Source organism: Nasonia vitripennis, chromosome 5 (assembly GCF_009193385.2).
Source record: "Nasonia vitripennis strain AsymCx chromosome 5, Nvit_psr_1.1, whole genome shotgun sequence".
Taxonomy (NCBI): Eukaryota; Metazoa; Arthropoda; class Insecta; order Hymenoptera; family Pteromalidae; genus Nasonia; species Nasonia vitripennis.
This window is the reverse complement of record NC_045761.1, coordinates 20,333,410-20,351,196: the sequence shown is the minus strand read 5'-3', so window position 1 is coordinate 20,351,196 and position 17,787 is coordinate 20,333,410. Positions and strand designations below refer to the sequence as shown.

Genomic DNA, 17,787 nt, shown 5'->3' with positions numbered 1-17,787 from the left:
CGCTTGCGATAAAACTTAACGAGCCGGCAATTTACGGTAATACTCTCGTAGCTGAGCGTTTTATTGAAAATTTTCATTTTATTATTACAGGTTACAAGGGTACCCCGCACCACATCGCCGAGGAGTTCGCGGCGGCGCATAAAGCCAGCAGCGGCAGAACTTCGAGGGTGAGTTTAAATAATCCACGAGAGAGGCGTTCCTGCGAACTTTAAGACTCTCGGCGTGTATTTGCATTTATCGTCTACTCGTTGGGTAAAATTTTCATAGCTCGAAATTCCCAAGCGATAACCTTGCCATTCCCGTTGATTTTCACAGCACAAGCGAGCGGCCAGTGAGGTGCGAGGTCCCTACAACGCGAATCGACAGTCGCGCTACGTCGAGCTGGTCCTCGTGATAGACAAGCACGAGTACACAGCCTTAGGGGAAAATCTTACCAGAGTTCACCATCACTGCAAGGATATCGTCAATATCATCAATGCGGTGAGTTTTGCGTTTATGGGCAAGACTGCTTTTTGCTCTCTACGCGCGTTTACGTGGAATCGTTACTTATCGTTTACTTCTGGATCGCGTTTCAGCTGTACACGCCGCTGAACATATTCATCGCGCTGATAGGAGTCGAGGTCTGGACGGACGCCGACGAGATTCACCTGCAGAGCAACGGGGACACGACGCTGAACAACTTTCTAACCTACCGACGGGAGAGACTCGTCAAGACGATTCCCAACGACAACGCACAGCTTCTCACGTAAGTTATATAGTTTCCGAAGAAAGCACGTCGAGATGGAACGATTCGTGCATCGATTGATTTTTATACGGTTTATCCGCAGGAAGATGCAATTCGACGAAGGAGTAGTAGGCAAGGCTCTGAAGGGTCCGATCTGCACGTACGAGTTCTCGGGCGGTGTATCGGTCGACCACTCGAACGTCGTTGGACTGGTGGCCGCGACGGTGGCTCACGAGATGGGCCACAATTTCGGAATGGAACACGACTCCAGCGACTGTATCTGCCCAGAGGAGAGGTATAATCATATCTCTGTGTGTACATCCCCCTTCGTTCGCTCTCTAATCAATATCACAGTGTATCTGATTACCCACCGCTTCGTTTCGTTTGCTCGGCGTTTATGTGAGCTCGATTAGATTTTGCTAAATCCATTCGATATGTAATTCGGTTTGATTTGGACATGCGAGAGATTGGATATTCGAGCTTGCTAATGAGTGCTGCTATTGCGGGTTGTCGATGTTATTTTAGTCTTGATGAACACTGTGTTTGCTTTTAGAGAGGATTGACGAACCTGGATTAGTTCTAATGGAATTGTTCACTTTGATCACTCCATCCAGTTTGATTGAATATTTATTATCATCGCGTTTGCGATAACAAAATCAAATCCAACCCATTCTGCTTCCACCCACAGATGTATAATGGCGCCATCGAGCGGCTCCTCTGGCCCTACGCACTGGTCGTCCTGTTCTCTGGAGTACCTGGCCCTCGCTTTCGAGCACGGCATGGACTACTGTCTGCGCAACAAACCGAAGCAGCTTTTCGACAGTCCGATCTGCGGCAACGGTTTCGTCGAACCAGGCGAGCAGTGCGACTGCGGCCTCACCATGAACTGCGACAACCCCTGCTGTGACGCCCTGACGTGTATGCTCCACGCGAACGCTAGCTGCGCCACCGGAAAGTGTTGCGACCTACAGACCTGCAAACCCAAACAGGCCGGCACCGAGTGTCGTAGCGCTGATCAAGAGTGCGATTTACCTGAATACTGCACCGGACAGAGCGAGTACTGTCCCTCGGACGTTTTTAAGATAGACGGAGAGACGTGCAGTATGGGTAAGGCATACTGCTATCAAGGCAGCTGCAGGACCCACAACGATCAGTGCAAACTGCTGTGGGGACCTACCGGTTCGTCTTCGGACACGCTGTGTTACGAGATGAATAATAAGGGCACAAAGAACGGCAATTGCGGCTACAATCGAACAGGGAATAATTACATTAAGTGCCACGAACAGTGAGTTTAATTTTTGCGATATTCGATTTAACCAAATAATAGGCTGTGTATTAATAATTTCATTTTTAAAGGAATATACTCTGCGGTATGCTCCACTGCAAGCATTTGAATGAAAGACTGGAATTTGGTATGGAGTCGGTGGCAACGCTAAGTCATTCGTTTATCAATAGCGAAGGCAACATTATAGCTTGCCGATCGGCTATTGTGGATTTGGGACTGAACCAGGTTGATCCTGGACTTGCTCCCGATGGTGCTAAGTGTGCCTCTGGAAAGGTAAATTCCTTATTCCTCAATTTCTAAAAACATAAAAAATTTTCAATTTCCGCAACTAACGAAATGACGAAATGACGAAAATTATTTTTCAGATGTGCGTAAACCAGAAGTGTATGGCGGTTGCTGATCTGCGGGCATCGTTTCCCGGCGGTAAAGCCTGTCCGAACAATTGTAGCGGTAATGGAGTGTGCAATAGCTTAGGACACTGTCACTGTAATCGGGGCTTCCAGCCGCCCGATTGCACGATCCCTGGAGTTGGTGGCTCCCAGGACAGTGGACCAGCCGAAGATCCGAACGGTACGATACTTTTCATTTTTTATTCCATTGACTCTTGAAGAATTGGTACTATAATATATTTTTCCATTTTGCAGCGAGAAGCGAATACATAATGAGCCTGTACATAATCTTCTTGGGCATCGTACCGACTATCGGTCTGATATCCTTTGGCATATGGTACACGCGCAACAATGGCGGCGCCGTCAAGCAGTGGAAGAAGGCGAGCTCGTCGGGCGCAATGTCAACGTACGTATGCAGCGTAGATTGCTTCAAGTCGCGACGCTCTAAAGCCTCGTCGATCCCGAAAATGCCTAAAAAGAGCTTGGTCGAGCGCGTCTTTGCGGACAAGGCGAAATCAGCCAGCGTAGAGCCGAACAGCGGCAAAGTTTTAACTATAAGTGAGCGGATCGGCACACTGCCAAGGGATAAAATCCGCATAGTCAAGCGCGATCTCGTCTCCACGACGAATCCCGAGGCTATAAGCTGCAGCAGCGAGATCGAGTACCGGCGATCCATAGCTGTTGCAGACGAGGAGGCAACGGCAGCTGCAACGGCTAGTTTACCGGCAGTGCTGGCGGTAACGAACGACGCTCGAGATTCGCGAGATCCGGCAAAGCGCGCGAGCCCCTTGAAGACTGAGCTGGGCATCAAACTGGCCGAGCACATACAACAGCTGCAACGAGGCCACATGCAGCCCAAGAACTTCAAGGGGCTGACGCTCAAGACGGATCTCAAGTTCGAGCAACTGCGCGAGAGTCCGAACAGCTCGTCCAACGTCACGCCGCAAATCGCGGCCGGGAGTAGCGAGGCTCTGTTGTCCCGGCAACAGCAGCTGGTTGCGGTGCCGAGCAAAGCGCCCGCGTTTTACGACAAAAAACCGCCACCACCGCCTGTTGCCTTCTACGACAAAAAGCCACCCGCGCCACCGCAAAGTGCGAAACCGAAGTTTTAGGAACCGCGAAACGAAAGGAGAACAGTCAATCTCGTTGTTCAGAAAGTGAAGAGAGTACGAAAGTATTGACATCAAAGTATCATAATTTCGTGCTCTTTTCATCGAGTAAAGAGGAAATATTGTGTTTTGTTACCTTGTTAAAAAAGTAAACGATTAATCAACAGATCTTAATATTAATTTTAATATATAATTGTTGTAAATATAGACTTCTTCGTATTGATTTGATACGGGACTCTGATTTTTAAATGTATTGATTCAATACTAGTGATATTTATTGACAGAAATTAAACGTAATGCATTCATGCGTTATTTTGTCACCAGCACACAAAAGACAAAAATGTTATTACTGATTAATTTATTTAACTATGCAATATTACTGATATTATTATGTTATAATTATGTAAATATTTATAGATAGCGAAATGTTTTTTGGAATACTTAGCATTACGATATTTCCTCTTAAAATAGTTCATATTCCTCTTAAAAATGTTACTTGATCCGAAAATTACTCAAAAAACAAAGAATAATTAGTTTATTCAATTGTGAAAGATGTGTAATTATTATCAGAAAGAAGGTATTTTAAATTATTTTATTTTTCTAAATTACATTATTATTATTGAATAATGTATTGATAATAGCATCATTAGAGAACTAAATTCTGACTAAGTTTAACAAACATTTTATACAAAAACCTCGAGTTTTAAGGTTTTGATTTTAGTGATTTAATTTGGAAAAAACACTGCCTTCATTTTCTTTACCATAAATTTTTAGAACAATTAAAGATACTCTGAATAAGCATAATATATGAAAATTAGTTTTATAATACAGTATCAATAATGTACTTATATGGTAAACCATGTCTTGACATTGCCAAATGTGCTCACAACCTGTGATCCAAATTACTTAATAGTCAAGTTTTAACTCATGTTAATAAAAGTACTTGTACGTACTTTCAACTCAAAAAAGAATACAAAGCATAAGTCATCATTGTGACACTTAGCTCTAAGTTATTTTTTTACGGAAAAACAAACTGCGGAATAAGAGGGAAATCAATAATCTATTTTATCAACCTTAAAATTTTAACTTTTTAAAGACTAACTTATCCAGATAACTACCTACACCTTTACTAATATTTAACAATACAATTATCAAAACGCTTGCAATTATCGAATTGATCAAACTGATAAAGTAGATAATTCAAACCCCTCGATCGTCTTTGCGTTAAAATTCAGTATACAATCTCGTTGGTTATTCGATAGAATCGGTACAACGGAGCGATAAACTAAACATTAGTCGATAAGAGTGTGCTAGCATGATTATTTATTAGACCTAAGTGCATGAGTAGATAATTTGTGTACTGTCAAAACGAATCGAAATGCAAATTCTACTTTGCATGATCGATTCCTCCAGTAGTATTACCATAACTGTTTATGTTGTTCTTCTCTATTAATCTCTAGCGTCAACTCTTGCCGTGATTGTTTTTTTCCTCTTTTATTTTACAAATAATACACTTGCCAGGAATACGTTTGTTGTTTTGGAGTCGTTATATGCATGACGAGTATACTTAAAAATGACGTTTGAATCGGGCGCAGAGTCAGTCGCCTGAAGAGAAACGTCGGCCAAGCTACGAACGCGCGAAATAAGAAATTGTTGCGTATTACAAGCACTCGCGCATCTTGGCATATATACACGCTGAATGTCTCATTGTAACATATCTTTTTTTATCCATGATATGCAATAAAAACAAATTCATAAAAATAATGGATTTGCGTCTAGTCTCGTTCTATCCTATGAAAAACAAACCTCTTGTAAATATTGCTGTACATATGCAAGTATATATATACACTTTCCTCTTTCCATATGGCTTGCTACTAACCTTTCGACAACTGGCTAACAATGCGCACTTCTGAAATGCTAGTTGATGCTTGTCTTGCATGCTGAGTGGGGTAGTGTGTTGTTGTTTTGGTGCATGGTACTTTGTAGTTTAGTATTTATAAGGCGATTAATAATACAAAACATAATGGCGTAGTGTATTTGTTTATCAATCATTACATTGTCTGATCATACTCGGCTCATTCTATTAAGACAGAAAAAAAAATCCATTGCTAACAACGCTTTCGAAATTTTCGATAAGACCATCATAAACAATCGTTGCATGTCTTGAACAGTTAGGGTACACCTGCGAACATTCACACCCAAAATCATAAACGTATAATTTTAAGAATTTCATCTCAGCGAATCAAACATATATTGTATGTAAATACTCGAAACGTGTGCGTGTGTGAATGTGTATAGCTTGCACCCGATCCCGCCTCCCGAATCGCTTTCAAATAACCCACGAACCTCTTCTCTCTACTTCCAGGCTGACGCGGGGCTTCGGCTTCGACCACCACCATCACCACCACCAACCCCCTCACTCTGGCAGCCAGGCGCGTTCAATCGTCAGCAACGGCGGCATCAAGATCATCGAGCGTTCCGGACCTCTGGGCATCGACAGCATCGACGGCGGTGTGCCCCAGGATCCAGCCTGCGCCAGCCTTCTGCCCAAGACCGACCCCGACGAGCGTTTTAACAACAACTTCTTTGGACAGTTCAAGGGCTTTAGCATCAGCCCCTTGAAAAACACTAACGAAGCCAGCGCACCACCACCACCGGCTCAAGTTTCAGCACCTCCGCCAGCCGCCGGCTGGAACGTCAATAGCGTGGCCACCACTGTGCCCATCAAAACCAACCTCAAGCCCATACAGCGCAGCAGTACGCTCAGGCAGACGCCCAGCATCGAAGCTCCCAGTGCCGAGCTCTTGTCGAAACCCGTCGTGCCACCAGCTCTGCCACCTCCGAACGCCGGCAGCACCGCAAGGCCGCTCATCAGCAGCCCCGTCCTCGCCGCCACCACCTGCACCTCCGTCGAGCTGGTAGGGCCCAAGATGCCCACCAGACCTGCGCCTAGCATCCCCGTCAAGGCCCAGCAGCCAGAGCCTGAGAAGCAGCCCAGCAGACCACCCAGCACCTCCCTCGACCTCGAGCCCAGGGAGGAGAAGCGTCGCGGTTCCGCCGAGAAGTCCATCGGCAGCAGCAGCACTCTCACGAGAATCGCCTCCATGCTCTATCCGATGGGCGGTAAATCCAACGACGCCCCGGTTCCTCAGCGCTACCACACCAATTCGCTGCCACGTAGTCAGCATCACAAAGCCTCCAAAGTCCTCGACAAAGAGATTCTGCGCAGCCTCGAGATTTCAGCGCCCATACCTCAGAAGGAGATCGAGATACCCACCGCCACGATACCAGTGAAACCGGACGCCAGTAGCCCCACCGACTCGGAGAAGCAGCGCAACGTTGTCATGCGTGCCCAGTCCATGAGGGACAGTAAGGTCACGCCTCGACCTACCATACACACCTTCGGCTCCATGCGCCAGTCCAACCCGAACAAGAGGCCCACCAGTATCCCCGCAAGCGTCAGGCCCACCTCGCCGCCACCCGGCCCTCCAGTCAAACCCGCCGAAGCGCCAGCAGACGCCAAGAAGATTCCCGGACTGCCCGGCTATCAAAGCCCCGCAGTGCTTAAAGCCGTTCAACCCACCGACAACGCCTACGACGACTGCATGAACCTCGTGTCCGACGCCAACCTTGGTAAGATCGTCGAAGAGTCGCCCTCCAGCGACAACATCTACGCCGTCATCGAGGAGTCTCTGCCCGAGAAGCTCAAACCCAAGCGACCCGCTCCACCTGTGACCCTCGTGGACAGCGAGTACAAGACGCCCAAGAGCGTGGATCTGGCCGCTGGTCAGGACAAAACCGACTCGATGGGCCTGCTGTCGGAGATCGTGTCCGAGATCTCGAGCCGCAACTTCGACTCGATCTACTCGACCAAGACCCTCAGCCCGGAGCATCCCAAGACGCCGGAGACCTACGTCAATGCCTCCCATTACAAGTCGCCGAGCAGCCTGTACTCGAACTCGACGACGAGTTCGGGCTACCTGCATCCGTCCGCGCTCAACGTGCCCAAGCCCGAGGAGCCAGCCAAAATCAGCAGCACTGCCAGTAGCCCAGTGCCTTCCAAGCCGAGTTCGGTGACGGCCAAGACACTGGATTCGAAGAAGAAGGAGGAGCCCAAGGAAACGAAGCCTGCGACGAAGCCAGGTTTCAACAGAACCAAGACGCCGCCAGGGTTGACGAAGCTCCAGAAGCCCGCGCGACAGGGCTCGGATGCTAGTTCCAATAAACCGGCGAGCAGACAGAACTCGGACTCGAGTCTAAAGGGAGCAAAGAGCGATAACAGTCCAGACCTCGTGTCCAGCTGCAGCGCTAACGCCAACAAGTCCCCCGATGTCCTTGGCAGGGACAACGCCAACAAGGCCAAGCCTGCAGCAGCCAAGAGCGTGGCGCAGACCAGGCAGAAGAACGTTTCCATGCCACCCAAGCCCTCGAACCTACTGACCAAGGCTGCAAACTTCTCCGATAAGAGCAAGACGACAGCTGCGGCTAAGACAACAAAATCGCCGACAAGCCCGAGCAAGGCGGAGACTAAGACTCCAGGCAGCGGGTTGCAGAAGGCCGCGGGAAGTAAATCTAATGTTGCCTCACTGCAGCAAAAATTTGAGCAGAGCGAGAAGGGCGCGACGAATACGCTCACGAGGAAGAAACCCGGAGCGGCTAAAACTGCGGCGACGACGACGACGACTACTTCGAGGGATAGTTAAACGTAATTTTTAACGTGACCATGTCCGACGTTCTGGTGACGTTTGTGTGCGATTATACGTAGATTGTAGTGTATACGTATTTTTTTTATTTATTTAAGCAGCTTTAGAGATGTTAGAGGCGAGCACTTTTCCAAGAGACTAGAAGTGACTAGCTTTAGTTCTCGGTAAGTGGTTTCGATCGTGGTGGAAAAGTTCTTGGATGCTGCTGCTCGTGGATCCGTTTTGCGAAATCTTAGGGAACAGTTTTTGGATGATAAAAGAGGCTAATATATTTTTTGACGAATAAAACAGACGCGTAATTTTTTTGAAGGACATACGACTATTTTTGCGATACAATATTTTTGTGCGACGGATCCGCGCAGCGTTGCTTCGAGAGCTTTTCGTTCGTCTACGCGGAAAATCGGCGAAATACTTCGTATTTTGTCATTAAAAAGGTTTGTATTTTTCTATGATAAGTGCTTTGTACAAAGAAACAATCTTTTTTAAGGAAGGAATCAGATTTGAAGCTTAGACCCCCGGCGAAACGCGAAACACGAGAACCAAGAGAAAATTAATTTTGTACGCGATACCGTGATATTGTTTTCACCCGCCCGAATGTACAGTTTTAACGAGATAGGACCACTTTCACGAATTAATGTAAGAAAATTCTAGTCTTTGGCAAATCTAAGTGAATGCTTAAGAAATTATTTTCAAAGCAGAAATTACAAATACCAAATGCAGCGTTCGATCGTTCGGTGCTCAATCGACTGATGGCCCAACACGATTTCCGTGTTGTTCGATATAGACAAAGATACTGTGTAAATACAATACAAGATAACAGAAATGGTGCATGTACATAGCAGTAAACGCAGTATTTCCGTGAAACCGATGAATTATCATCATGTTCGTCATGATGCGAAAACAGCAAGTTCTAGGGACAACAAAAAACAATTACAAACTAGCAAGGCTTTTTGTAACGAGAAAAAAAAATATAGTTATTCGATAAGATGAAATATTTTTATGCTACGTAACGAGAAAACTAAACATTCTGTGATATAAATATTATGTATGTGTAAAAGGGAGAGACTTGTAAGTGCAGCTGATCAATTGTAGATCTGATTTATTATATTATATGGTTATTTGACATTGCTGATTGACTGCCTAGGAAAAAATTGTCGTGTACCGTTAGATGCGCGTACTTTTTTCCGCGAGTTTTTGAGTCGCAAGTTACATCGCTACTTAGTTTAAGGTAAAACTCGATATATTTATTTGACTGATGTATGTAAATGTACATAGGTAATATACTTTAGGTTTTTATCTCGCGTTCTTAACGTTTTTAGTATGACTTTTTATTAAACGAAATTAACATAACAATTTCTTGTTGCATATGTGGAAAAAAAGTTTTGTCATTGTTATTTGTGAGTGTTTGAGCATTTATGTTTGAATTAACTGCTGCGACCCGAAAAGCAGACATTGACGTTTTATCGATTGACTTTTAATACGTCCAAGTTCCTACCGAATTCTGTATCAAAATGTGCATCTGACAAAACTTTTTTGTTCAAACTTTACTTATGTATGTATTAGGCATAATGTTAATTGTAAGTTGCTTAAGTTTTTTTACTAGCATACAATATTATTCATCGAGACAATCAAAAAATTCACGCTAATTGAAAAAAGCTTTCATTCATGTATGTACTATAAAGGAATTAAATTAGCAAACCGAGTGCTATATGCAGCTGTTGTAAAAATTACAAAATAAAGATTTTTAAGTAAATATTGCAAATTCAATTACTGATTACTAAAAAATTTCTTATGATAAATTCCTACTGTCTTATCCTTATTCATAAATAATAATTTATTCTTAATGTATTAGTGTTCGTAATGAATGAGATAATAATTTTCCAAGATTACTCCATCATCTTATAATAGAATGAGGCCTTTCTCTTCGAAACGTGAGTAGATCAATAAATTACTTTAGGAAAAACTGTCATGAAGTTTGAAAGCGGAGTATTCTTGAAGGCATTATCGCGCTTTAAAAACTTGGATGTCTTTTTCAATTAATAAAGGCAAAATTATTTCTGCATTTTGTTCTCCAAGATCTACGTTTATTAACATTGTTTTTATCCAGAAGTTAATTAACATTAACTTTCGCGAAAAAAAACGAGGCATTATTTCAAGAAATAAAATTTCTCAGCAACTAACTACTTTGTAGCATCCATGGCAACAATTTCTTATCTCTTATAAAAGATAAATTAAGGCAAGTATTTGACAGATTTTTTCCCGTGGATATAAAAAGATTTTTCGTTGCGCAGTAAGCTTGGAGCCAATCAAAGGCAAAATTTCTTGAACGAAGCGTTCGATAGTTCACTCTCAAAAATAGCGCAAAATCGATTTCGAACCGCTCAAGAATTCAAGCTCTTACTAACCGTTATATTTAAACGTATAAATAAAAAGTATATACTATCGATCAAGCCAACGAGAGAAAACCAGATGAACCGCCAAAAATTACAATACTCTTTTATTTCTCAACTTGCGCAGGCTATCGCGGTAAGCACACATTTTGTGCATGTATATCACACATGCAGCGCAAGATAAGTACAGCAGTAAGTTCCCGTTATCGCGCGCGACTCGCTGCGATATTTCAAAAGCCGCTCGGTTTCGTCGCCTGCCAACAGAACTGTATATAGCACACTGTAATACAATATATATATGTATTATATATATATATATATATATATATATATATATATATATATATATATATATATATATATATATGCATAAAGAAACATCTGCGCGGTGCAACTCGAAAAGCGGAGCTCTCGCGCGCACGTAGAATATCACGCGCGGCCGCGGCGCCGCCGCGCGCGCGGAGCGAACCCTTCGCTGTAATATAGTAATATTACTGCAGCAGTCATAGTGTTAGAGAGCGCGGAGAGGGGGGAGGGAGAGAGGAGAATGAAAATTCGTAGCTAAAAACCCGCGAGAGAAAGAGCGAGATAGGAGTACACATTATAGCACACACTGCTCTCCCTACTCCTTCCTCCGACGTTTCTTTCACTTTCGTCGCGTTTGCCCGGACGAAGCTGGCGCGTGTATTTTCGTCGTGTGACAGGTGTGTGTCGCAAGTAGCGCAGTGCGTGTGCACCAGTACGGCGTATAGCCGTGTATATATAATAGATATAGTCGAAAAGGGACGAAGGAGAGCGAAAAAAGAGAAGAGGCGCGCGAGGGGAGGTAAAGAATATACACAGTAGAGTGTATATGTATACATATATACTTGTAAGGAAGGGATGTGTAAAAGGGCCGAGTGAGGGCAGAATGGTAGTTGCGAGCTGCTGGGCGAGGGCTCGAGTGGCAGCATCGACCGGGACTACGAGTACTCGCAGCTGCGCCCAGGGCGGAGCTTCCTCTTCTCCGGTGCTGTAGCTGCTGCTGCTGCACCACCAGCCATGACCTAACCTCTATCTCTTTCTCCGTCTCTCTCTTTCTATCTCGACTGTTTATCATCAATTTTATAAACAATTCCCGTCCGATAGGATCACCTATCCGCGGTTCCGAAAGTGTTGCAGTGCTGATATCACAGGAACAGCTTCGTGCTTTCGCATCAGCTGCATGGCTGGCTTCGCTATTTGTTCTCCGCTGCAGCCGACTTAGACGACAGGCATTTAAATGGTCGAAGGTGTTATTATGGCCTCCGCGACCATGAGCAGCGTGCCACTGCAAAGCACCAAAGCTGTGCCCAGCAGCGCGGGTATCAGCAAGGTGAGAAAAATACATTTCTTCTGTCTATCTCGCGGTTTGTTTATTATGTGCTCCGGCGAAGAGAGGTCACGCGCTGGTATACATTTTTGTGTATTTATTGGGGCGATATTACTGGTATCGGGATCATTTGATTTGTGCGCGCTTTGCTGACAGGTGAGACGGGTTAACGCATGTACCTACTTATATTGTTGTCGATTCGCTTCGAATGTACGGCGGCGTTTTTTGTTTATACCGTTGGTTTTCTATATGAGTATTTTAACTTTTGCAATTTAGTTGCAAACTTCGATCGATCCGCGCACCACGTGAATTTATTATTTTAAATTTTCGATTTTTGGAGTTCGTTTTTTTCGCGATGAGGCAAATTGAAAAACCGGCGCTGATGCGTCTATGATGATCAGATTTTTAAACTACTGTGCAGTTGTTCAGATTCATCTCCTTTCACCAGAATTTTGGTTCTTGTATATAGCACACACTAAAGTGAAGGGTCTATTTACATAATTAAGTCTCTCTCCAATGCTCAGATTGGTTATTTCTAGTTCTCTCTGAGCTCAAGTGGTTCAAACATTATCAGAATTTGTTTTTTGTTATCTTACTCCTAGTGCATAATGTGTGATTATTGTTTACAAATTAAACTTGACATAAACTTGCAGCTTTTTATGTAATATAAAATATGATCCAAGAAAATAAAGATATCAATAATCTCTTGTAATGGACATTTAATTTACTTATATTACATTGTTACATAAACAACTGCATTGATAAAACTGCAGTTAGAAACTCTTGCTAGATTTTTATTTTGGCCAATGGTGTTTCGTAACACTATTTTATATATCTGAATCTGGAATCACTTGCTATCATGGTGTATGTGTATTATATTTGAAATCATTTATACTGCCTCAATGATACAAAGAAGTTACAAACGCAAATCTAAAGTAAAGTAGCTATTTTTGAAAGTTAATGATATATTAGTGACCATTTTTTCACCCATATATCAATGTTTGAGTATATCTATTGAATTCATAAGAGAAGGCAATCTCAAAAATATATTCTGATATTAAAATTCTTCATTGCAGGTCCTGTTAACAGGCTCAGTTCGCAGACTCTTCAATCAGCCAAATATTGTCATCCACGCTATTCCTCGTAACAATTCACCCACAGCTTTTAAAATGGTCAGCTCAAGCTCTTATCCACACAACAAAAGTGAGATTAATGGAGAGTATCAATTACCAGACAAACCTGGTGTATCCATTCAAGTAATTAATCCGAGCAACGAAAAAGATGATGAGGAAGAGTACCTCTTACCATCTAAAAACAATGGAAAGTCTGAGATTTTATTAGTTCCTATAGTTAGGAAAAGAAAAGCATGTGGTCATTTTGAGCCCTGTGAGAGCTTAGTTATCACTCCGCTTATCTCCATTAATATTACTGAAGATGAGATAGATGCTAAAGTCACAAGACACTGTCAGAATAAAAAATGTGATGCCCTTAGTATAGATCATGACCGATGTCGTAGAGCTTCAATTCGATTACACCATTGTGATAAATTTATGATATGTGATACGTGTGAAATTACGTTTAAAACTTGTAAAGCTCGCTTGAATCATAAAAAATGCAGAAGGAAAAGAGTTGTAGATTACCAGCATATTAATGTCAATCCTAACGATGTAAAAAAGATTCGAATGCGCGAACGGGAATTACAAATGTCAAAAGAACTAGAATTAAAAAGACGTAGTATGATGAAAATTACGCCCACTTGCATAAATCAATTGTCAATCCTCAAAGGAAATGATGAACTTATAATCACACCTATCTTACCTCCTAAAACTTCATTGCTAAATTTCATCCCTGCAAACAATAATAACAGTAATATTAACAACAATAATAATAGCATTAAAGAAGTTCTTGGAAATAAGAGAAAGCATGTTGAAGAAATTGATATGAAATTAACTTCTGAAAAGATATCTGAAATTATTTTAACATGTAAAAAAACAATTGATTCCCAAAAACAAAATGAAAAGCTTGGTTCAACACCACTAAAGCAAATTAAATTAGCTGATCACTTAAATGGAGCTACTGTTAACATTAGAGATACCCCAAATATACCAAATCAGCCATGCATTAAATTGACTGAAATGTCAACAAGTAGTGTTGATTCTGTTTTAATGAAAAATCAGCAGCAAAAACCGCAAATCGTCAATACAGATTTGATAATCAATAATCTTAATGCAACAGAACAAGAACCAGTAGCCAATGTCCCAGGTACGAATAAAGTGATTTTTATTGAAATTCTATCTACAAAAAACTGTAATGATGAATTAAAAATATATTTTTTTGCAGAAACAGAGCCTGACAAAACCGTAGGCGTCGAATCTTTGAAGCAGTTAAGCGTTAACAATTGGGTAATGTCCAGTCAGTCATTCGCGACGCCCTACAAAGTCGTGCCCATCGCGGAATTAAAGTCTGAACCATCGATGCTTCACCATACCCAAGGGTTGCCAAAGTTCTGTGTCGTACCGGATAGTGATACCCCGCCGAAATCGACAGCACGACTAGTACCACAGCAGATGAAAAAATCGGAATCAAAACTGGCGCCAAAGTTACCGAAGACAGCACCAAAGGTCATATCGGAACAAGCTCCGATTCTGAACTCCGGCAAATTCCGTCCGCTGCAGCCAGCTTTGGCTGGTAACGTGCGCAACGTAGAAGAGAAACTGACCGACCCATTGTTAAACAAGGCTCAAAAACGACGACGACGCAAGAAAAATTCAAAGAAAGGCAAGTTCAGTTGCTCAGTTTGCTCGAAGAAATTTAGCTCGTCAAAATACTGCGAACAGCATGAGAAAAGTCACAGTAATAGTGATCTTCAACTATCCTTTTTCTGTAAAATATGCGACAAGGGCTTTCCATCGAAACTTATTATGAATAAACACATAGTCGGCGACCACAAGCCCGGACAAGTGCGATGCGAGATGTGCGATGAGGTCTTACCATCTCTGCAGGAGCTCCTCAAACACATGAAGTCTCCAGAGTCCAAAGTTAACCGTAAGTGCTCCGATTGTCCGAAATCTTTTGATACGTGTAGTAGCTTAGATTTTCACATAAAAAAGGAGCATGGTTTCGTTATTTGCGGATTGTGCAAGCGTCAGGTCGCTGAGAGCAAATTCAAACGGCACTTGATGCTGGAGCACAGTATTTCGAAAAATCGGTTAGAAAATTCGATCCAAAAACTAAGCTGTCCTCCTGACGGGAATGAAGACGTCCGTGAAGTAAATTTAATTAGCGAATCCACAGTCGTGGCAAAAAGTGTCTCAAAGACCGAGCCCGTTAACGAAAATAAGGCCGAGATGGACTGCATAGCTAAAAATCGGTCAGTCAGAAGAAGAAGTTCTAAAGAATTTTTCGTATGTACTGTATGTGAACGACGTTTCGAGTATGAAAGGCAGTACAGTATACATTTAGCTACTAACCCGATGAAATTCACGCTCTGTCCGAATTGCGGTAGAAAATTTCATAAAAAAACTGACTATACAGAGCATAGTAAAACTTGCCCTCGGAATACTTTAGTACCAGGTGAGTTGCTGAAAAATAAATAATTTCTATTAACGACAAATAATTTTATTAATGATACGTATTTTAGTTAATACAACTCCTAAAGGAAGAAAGTCAAGTGCTGCAAATGAAGAAATCAACTTGAAGAGCGACAATGATAATAAATCTAGGAACAGTATTGACCAAAAACGAAACGAAAAATTAGATTCTATTAATTGTATAAAAATTAAATCGAATAAAGTAATTGTACAGAAAATTCAAGTCAAACGCATCTTGAAGACTGCTGTTGAAGATAAAATTACGAATGGTTTAAAACCAAATTCTAATGATTGTTTGGATAAATTAAAAATTATAGAAGTAGATAGTAATAGTCAAAAGAATGAAGTCTATGATGTTATTGATTGTGATGATAAAGAAGATTTACTGTTGAGCTCAAGTGAGTCGTTGCAAACAAATTCTAATGGATTCGCAGAATTTGACAATTCGATGGCTGTGTCAAGCATCCATCAAGATCACAATTATCAAGCAGTACAATGATGTGTATAAACGTTAGCTTTTAATTTTTTGCAATGCAATTATTTTAAACAGTATCTTTATTTAATATTATGTTTTTTTTTTTTAACAATGCATACGACACTGTGCATGTTTTTTAAAAGTGAGATAAAGTGTGCAAATTTTATTTTTAAAGTTTTATTAGAAACATATTACATCTCTTATGTGAATCTATGTGAACTCGATTGCACGACGTGAAAATGATATATTCTCTGTGATAGAGTCAGACATTCGCTGGTAATGTTAAAACGTTCATTTAATTTGTATTTTTTTTTATTGTGAAGCAAATATTTAAGTTAAAAGCGGAATAGATCGTTTTATACTCTTTAATTTATAGAACATATATTTAATACATAAATATATAACAGCAATGAAGATTCTGCAAAAAACGAAGATTCTTTTCTACTGTAACATTATTTTAATACATGGCATGTGCTCATTATTAACATAAATAAGAATTATCAAGAAGAAATATATTTTAATTGTATCAATTGGTAATCTATTAAAAAAAGTCCGTTTTTAACTTGAACAGTTTTTCCTTTTATCAGATATCCTGATAACTAATGGAGTGCCTTGTAAATTATAACGTTCCTCGTTAATGTAAACGTTAATTTTTCGCTTTGCAAACAGGCATGCATTATTACATCTTTCTTACTAACATTTGCACAATCTTCAAATTGCCTCGAATAACTATGTATGTTTAAAGTTTCATTGTTATTTTTTCCATGTGAATGATTGAAAAACCAAAAAACGTGATATCTAGGTAAACATATCTATTTATGTACAACCTTAACAATTTTTCACGTGATTTTTGTAAATAACTTGGATGGTGATTATTATTGCATCACTTTATATACAATAAAATAGGCACAAAATAGGTGGAATTTTTCTAAATTAATAAATGTAACTAAGTATACAAAAAATAAATTCAGAACAAGGATGTTTTTCCAAAAAGGTTTTTTTATTACTTATTACAACTGGTAACGGGAAATGTGGAATTTAATTTGTTGTTATCCAAAGATGATGCATTGCCTTAAAAATACCTTACTTACTAAATTTAATATTAATCAAATTCGATCCAGTGCTTCTAACATTATGACACTGTTGCCTCGAATCACCTAGAAAAAAAATTTTACTTAGATCTATAAGAATCATTTTTTATTTTCAATTTAATTTGGATTCAATAAACTTACCACCATGCCAATATTGTTTTTGGTACCATCTTTACATTCTTCTATGCTTTCATCAATAACCATGTTCATGAAAGGATCGAATCCTCGTAGGATGCCAATAACATGACGACCACCATTGAGTTTCACTGTAATAATAGTAAACTTTTAGAATATTTATTTGTTTAAATCTAAACAATTTATAGGAATGTTAATACATACATGATAGTTTTTTGTCCATGAACCTGTAAACAAACAAAAATTTATTAATATTGTCATTCAAATATAACCTCTAACTTATACCCAAACAAATCATGGGTCTTTTCAACTCATTTACGTGTAATAAAGTGATATGACTTACTTTTTTAACTCAGGAGGATGTGCTTTACTCATCTTTGGAGTTGGTTAATTTTAATATTATAAAGAAAACTTCTTTTTATAGGAAAAACGTGGAAGTGACGCGCAAGTGGCAAAACTCGACGCCGGTTAAAATTAGGTGTGTTCCTCATATTCTCAGTCGGTAAATTTGATTCATACGTTTTGTGTTCAATAGTTGGCTCTAC

General features: G+C 40.9%; 3 protein-coding genes across 5 annotated transcripts in view; 2 read left to right on the top strand and 1 right to left on the bottom strand.

Moving 5' to 3' along the window:
• Positions 1-9,972, top strand: part of LOC100118678 — a 68,622-nt gene extending 58,650 nt beyond the window's left edge. The window contains exons 5-13 of the mRNA XM_031931242.2: positions 91-167; positions 316-480; positions 576-745; positions 828-1,019; positions 1,413-2,009; positions 2,081-2,282; positions 2,375-2,579; positions 2,654-2,804; positions 5,873-9,972. Of these exons, the coding sequence (XP_031787102.1) occupies positions 91-167; positions 316-480; positions 576-745; positions 828-1,019; positions 1,413-2,009; positions 2,081-2,282; positions 2,375-2,579; positions 2,654-2,804; positions 5,873-8,210 (4,097 nt within the window). The 3' untranslated portion in view covers positions 8,211-9,972. The remainder of the gene's footprint in view (positions 1-90; positions 168-315; positions 481-575; positions 746-827; positions 1,020-1,412; positions 2,010-2,080; positions 2,283-2,374; positions 2,580-2,653; positions 2,805-5,872) is intronic.
• Positions 9,973-11,089: 1,117 nt separating this feature from the next.
• Positions 11,090-17,009, top strand: LOC100679649. Of its 3 annotated transcripts, none has more exons than XM_003424772.5 (5): positions 11,090-11,426; positions 11,729-11,954; positions 13,028-14,213; positions 14,292-15,524; positions 15,592-17,009. In XM_003424772.5, the coding sequence occupies exons 2-5, from the start codon at positions 11,862-11,864 to the stop codon at positions 16,038-16,040; spliced, it is 2,961 nt and encodes a 986-aa protein (XP_003424820.1). In that variant the 5' UTR covers positions 11,090-11,426; positions 11,729-11,861; the 3' UTR covers positions 16,041-17,009. The 3 variants fall into 3 exon arrangements, with proteins under 3 accessions (XP_003424820.1, XP_031786991.1, XP_008206027.1); XM_008207805.4 differs by having other exon boundaries at positions 11,116-11,304; XM_031931131.2 differs by having other exon boundaries at positions 11,090-11,954; positions 14,298-15,524.
• On the bottom strand, positions 16,996-17,778 carry LOC100117418 (probable small nuclear ribonucleoprotein G). Its single transcript, XM_001600985.6, has 4 exons — positions 17,586-17,778; positions 17,447-17,469; positions 17,249-17,373; positions 16,996-17,173 (listed from the first exon to the last, which is right to left on the bottom strand). Exons 1-4 carry the CDS (start codon positions 17,615-17,617, stop codon positions 17,123-17,125), a joined length of 231 nt encoding a protein of 76 aa, XP_001601035.1. The 5' UTR covers positions 17,618-17,778; the 3' UTR covers positions 16,996-17,122.
• Between the last annotated feature and the right edge of the window lie 9 nt (positions 17,779-17,787).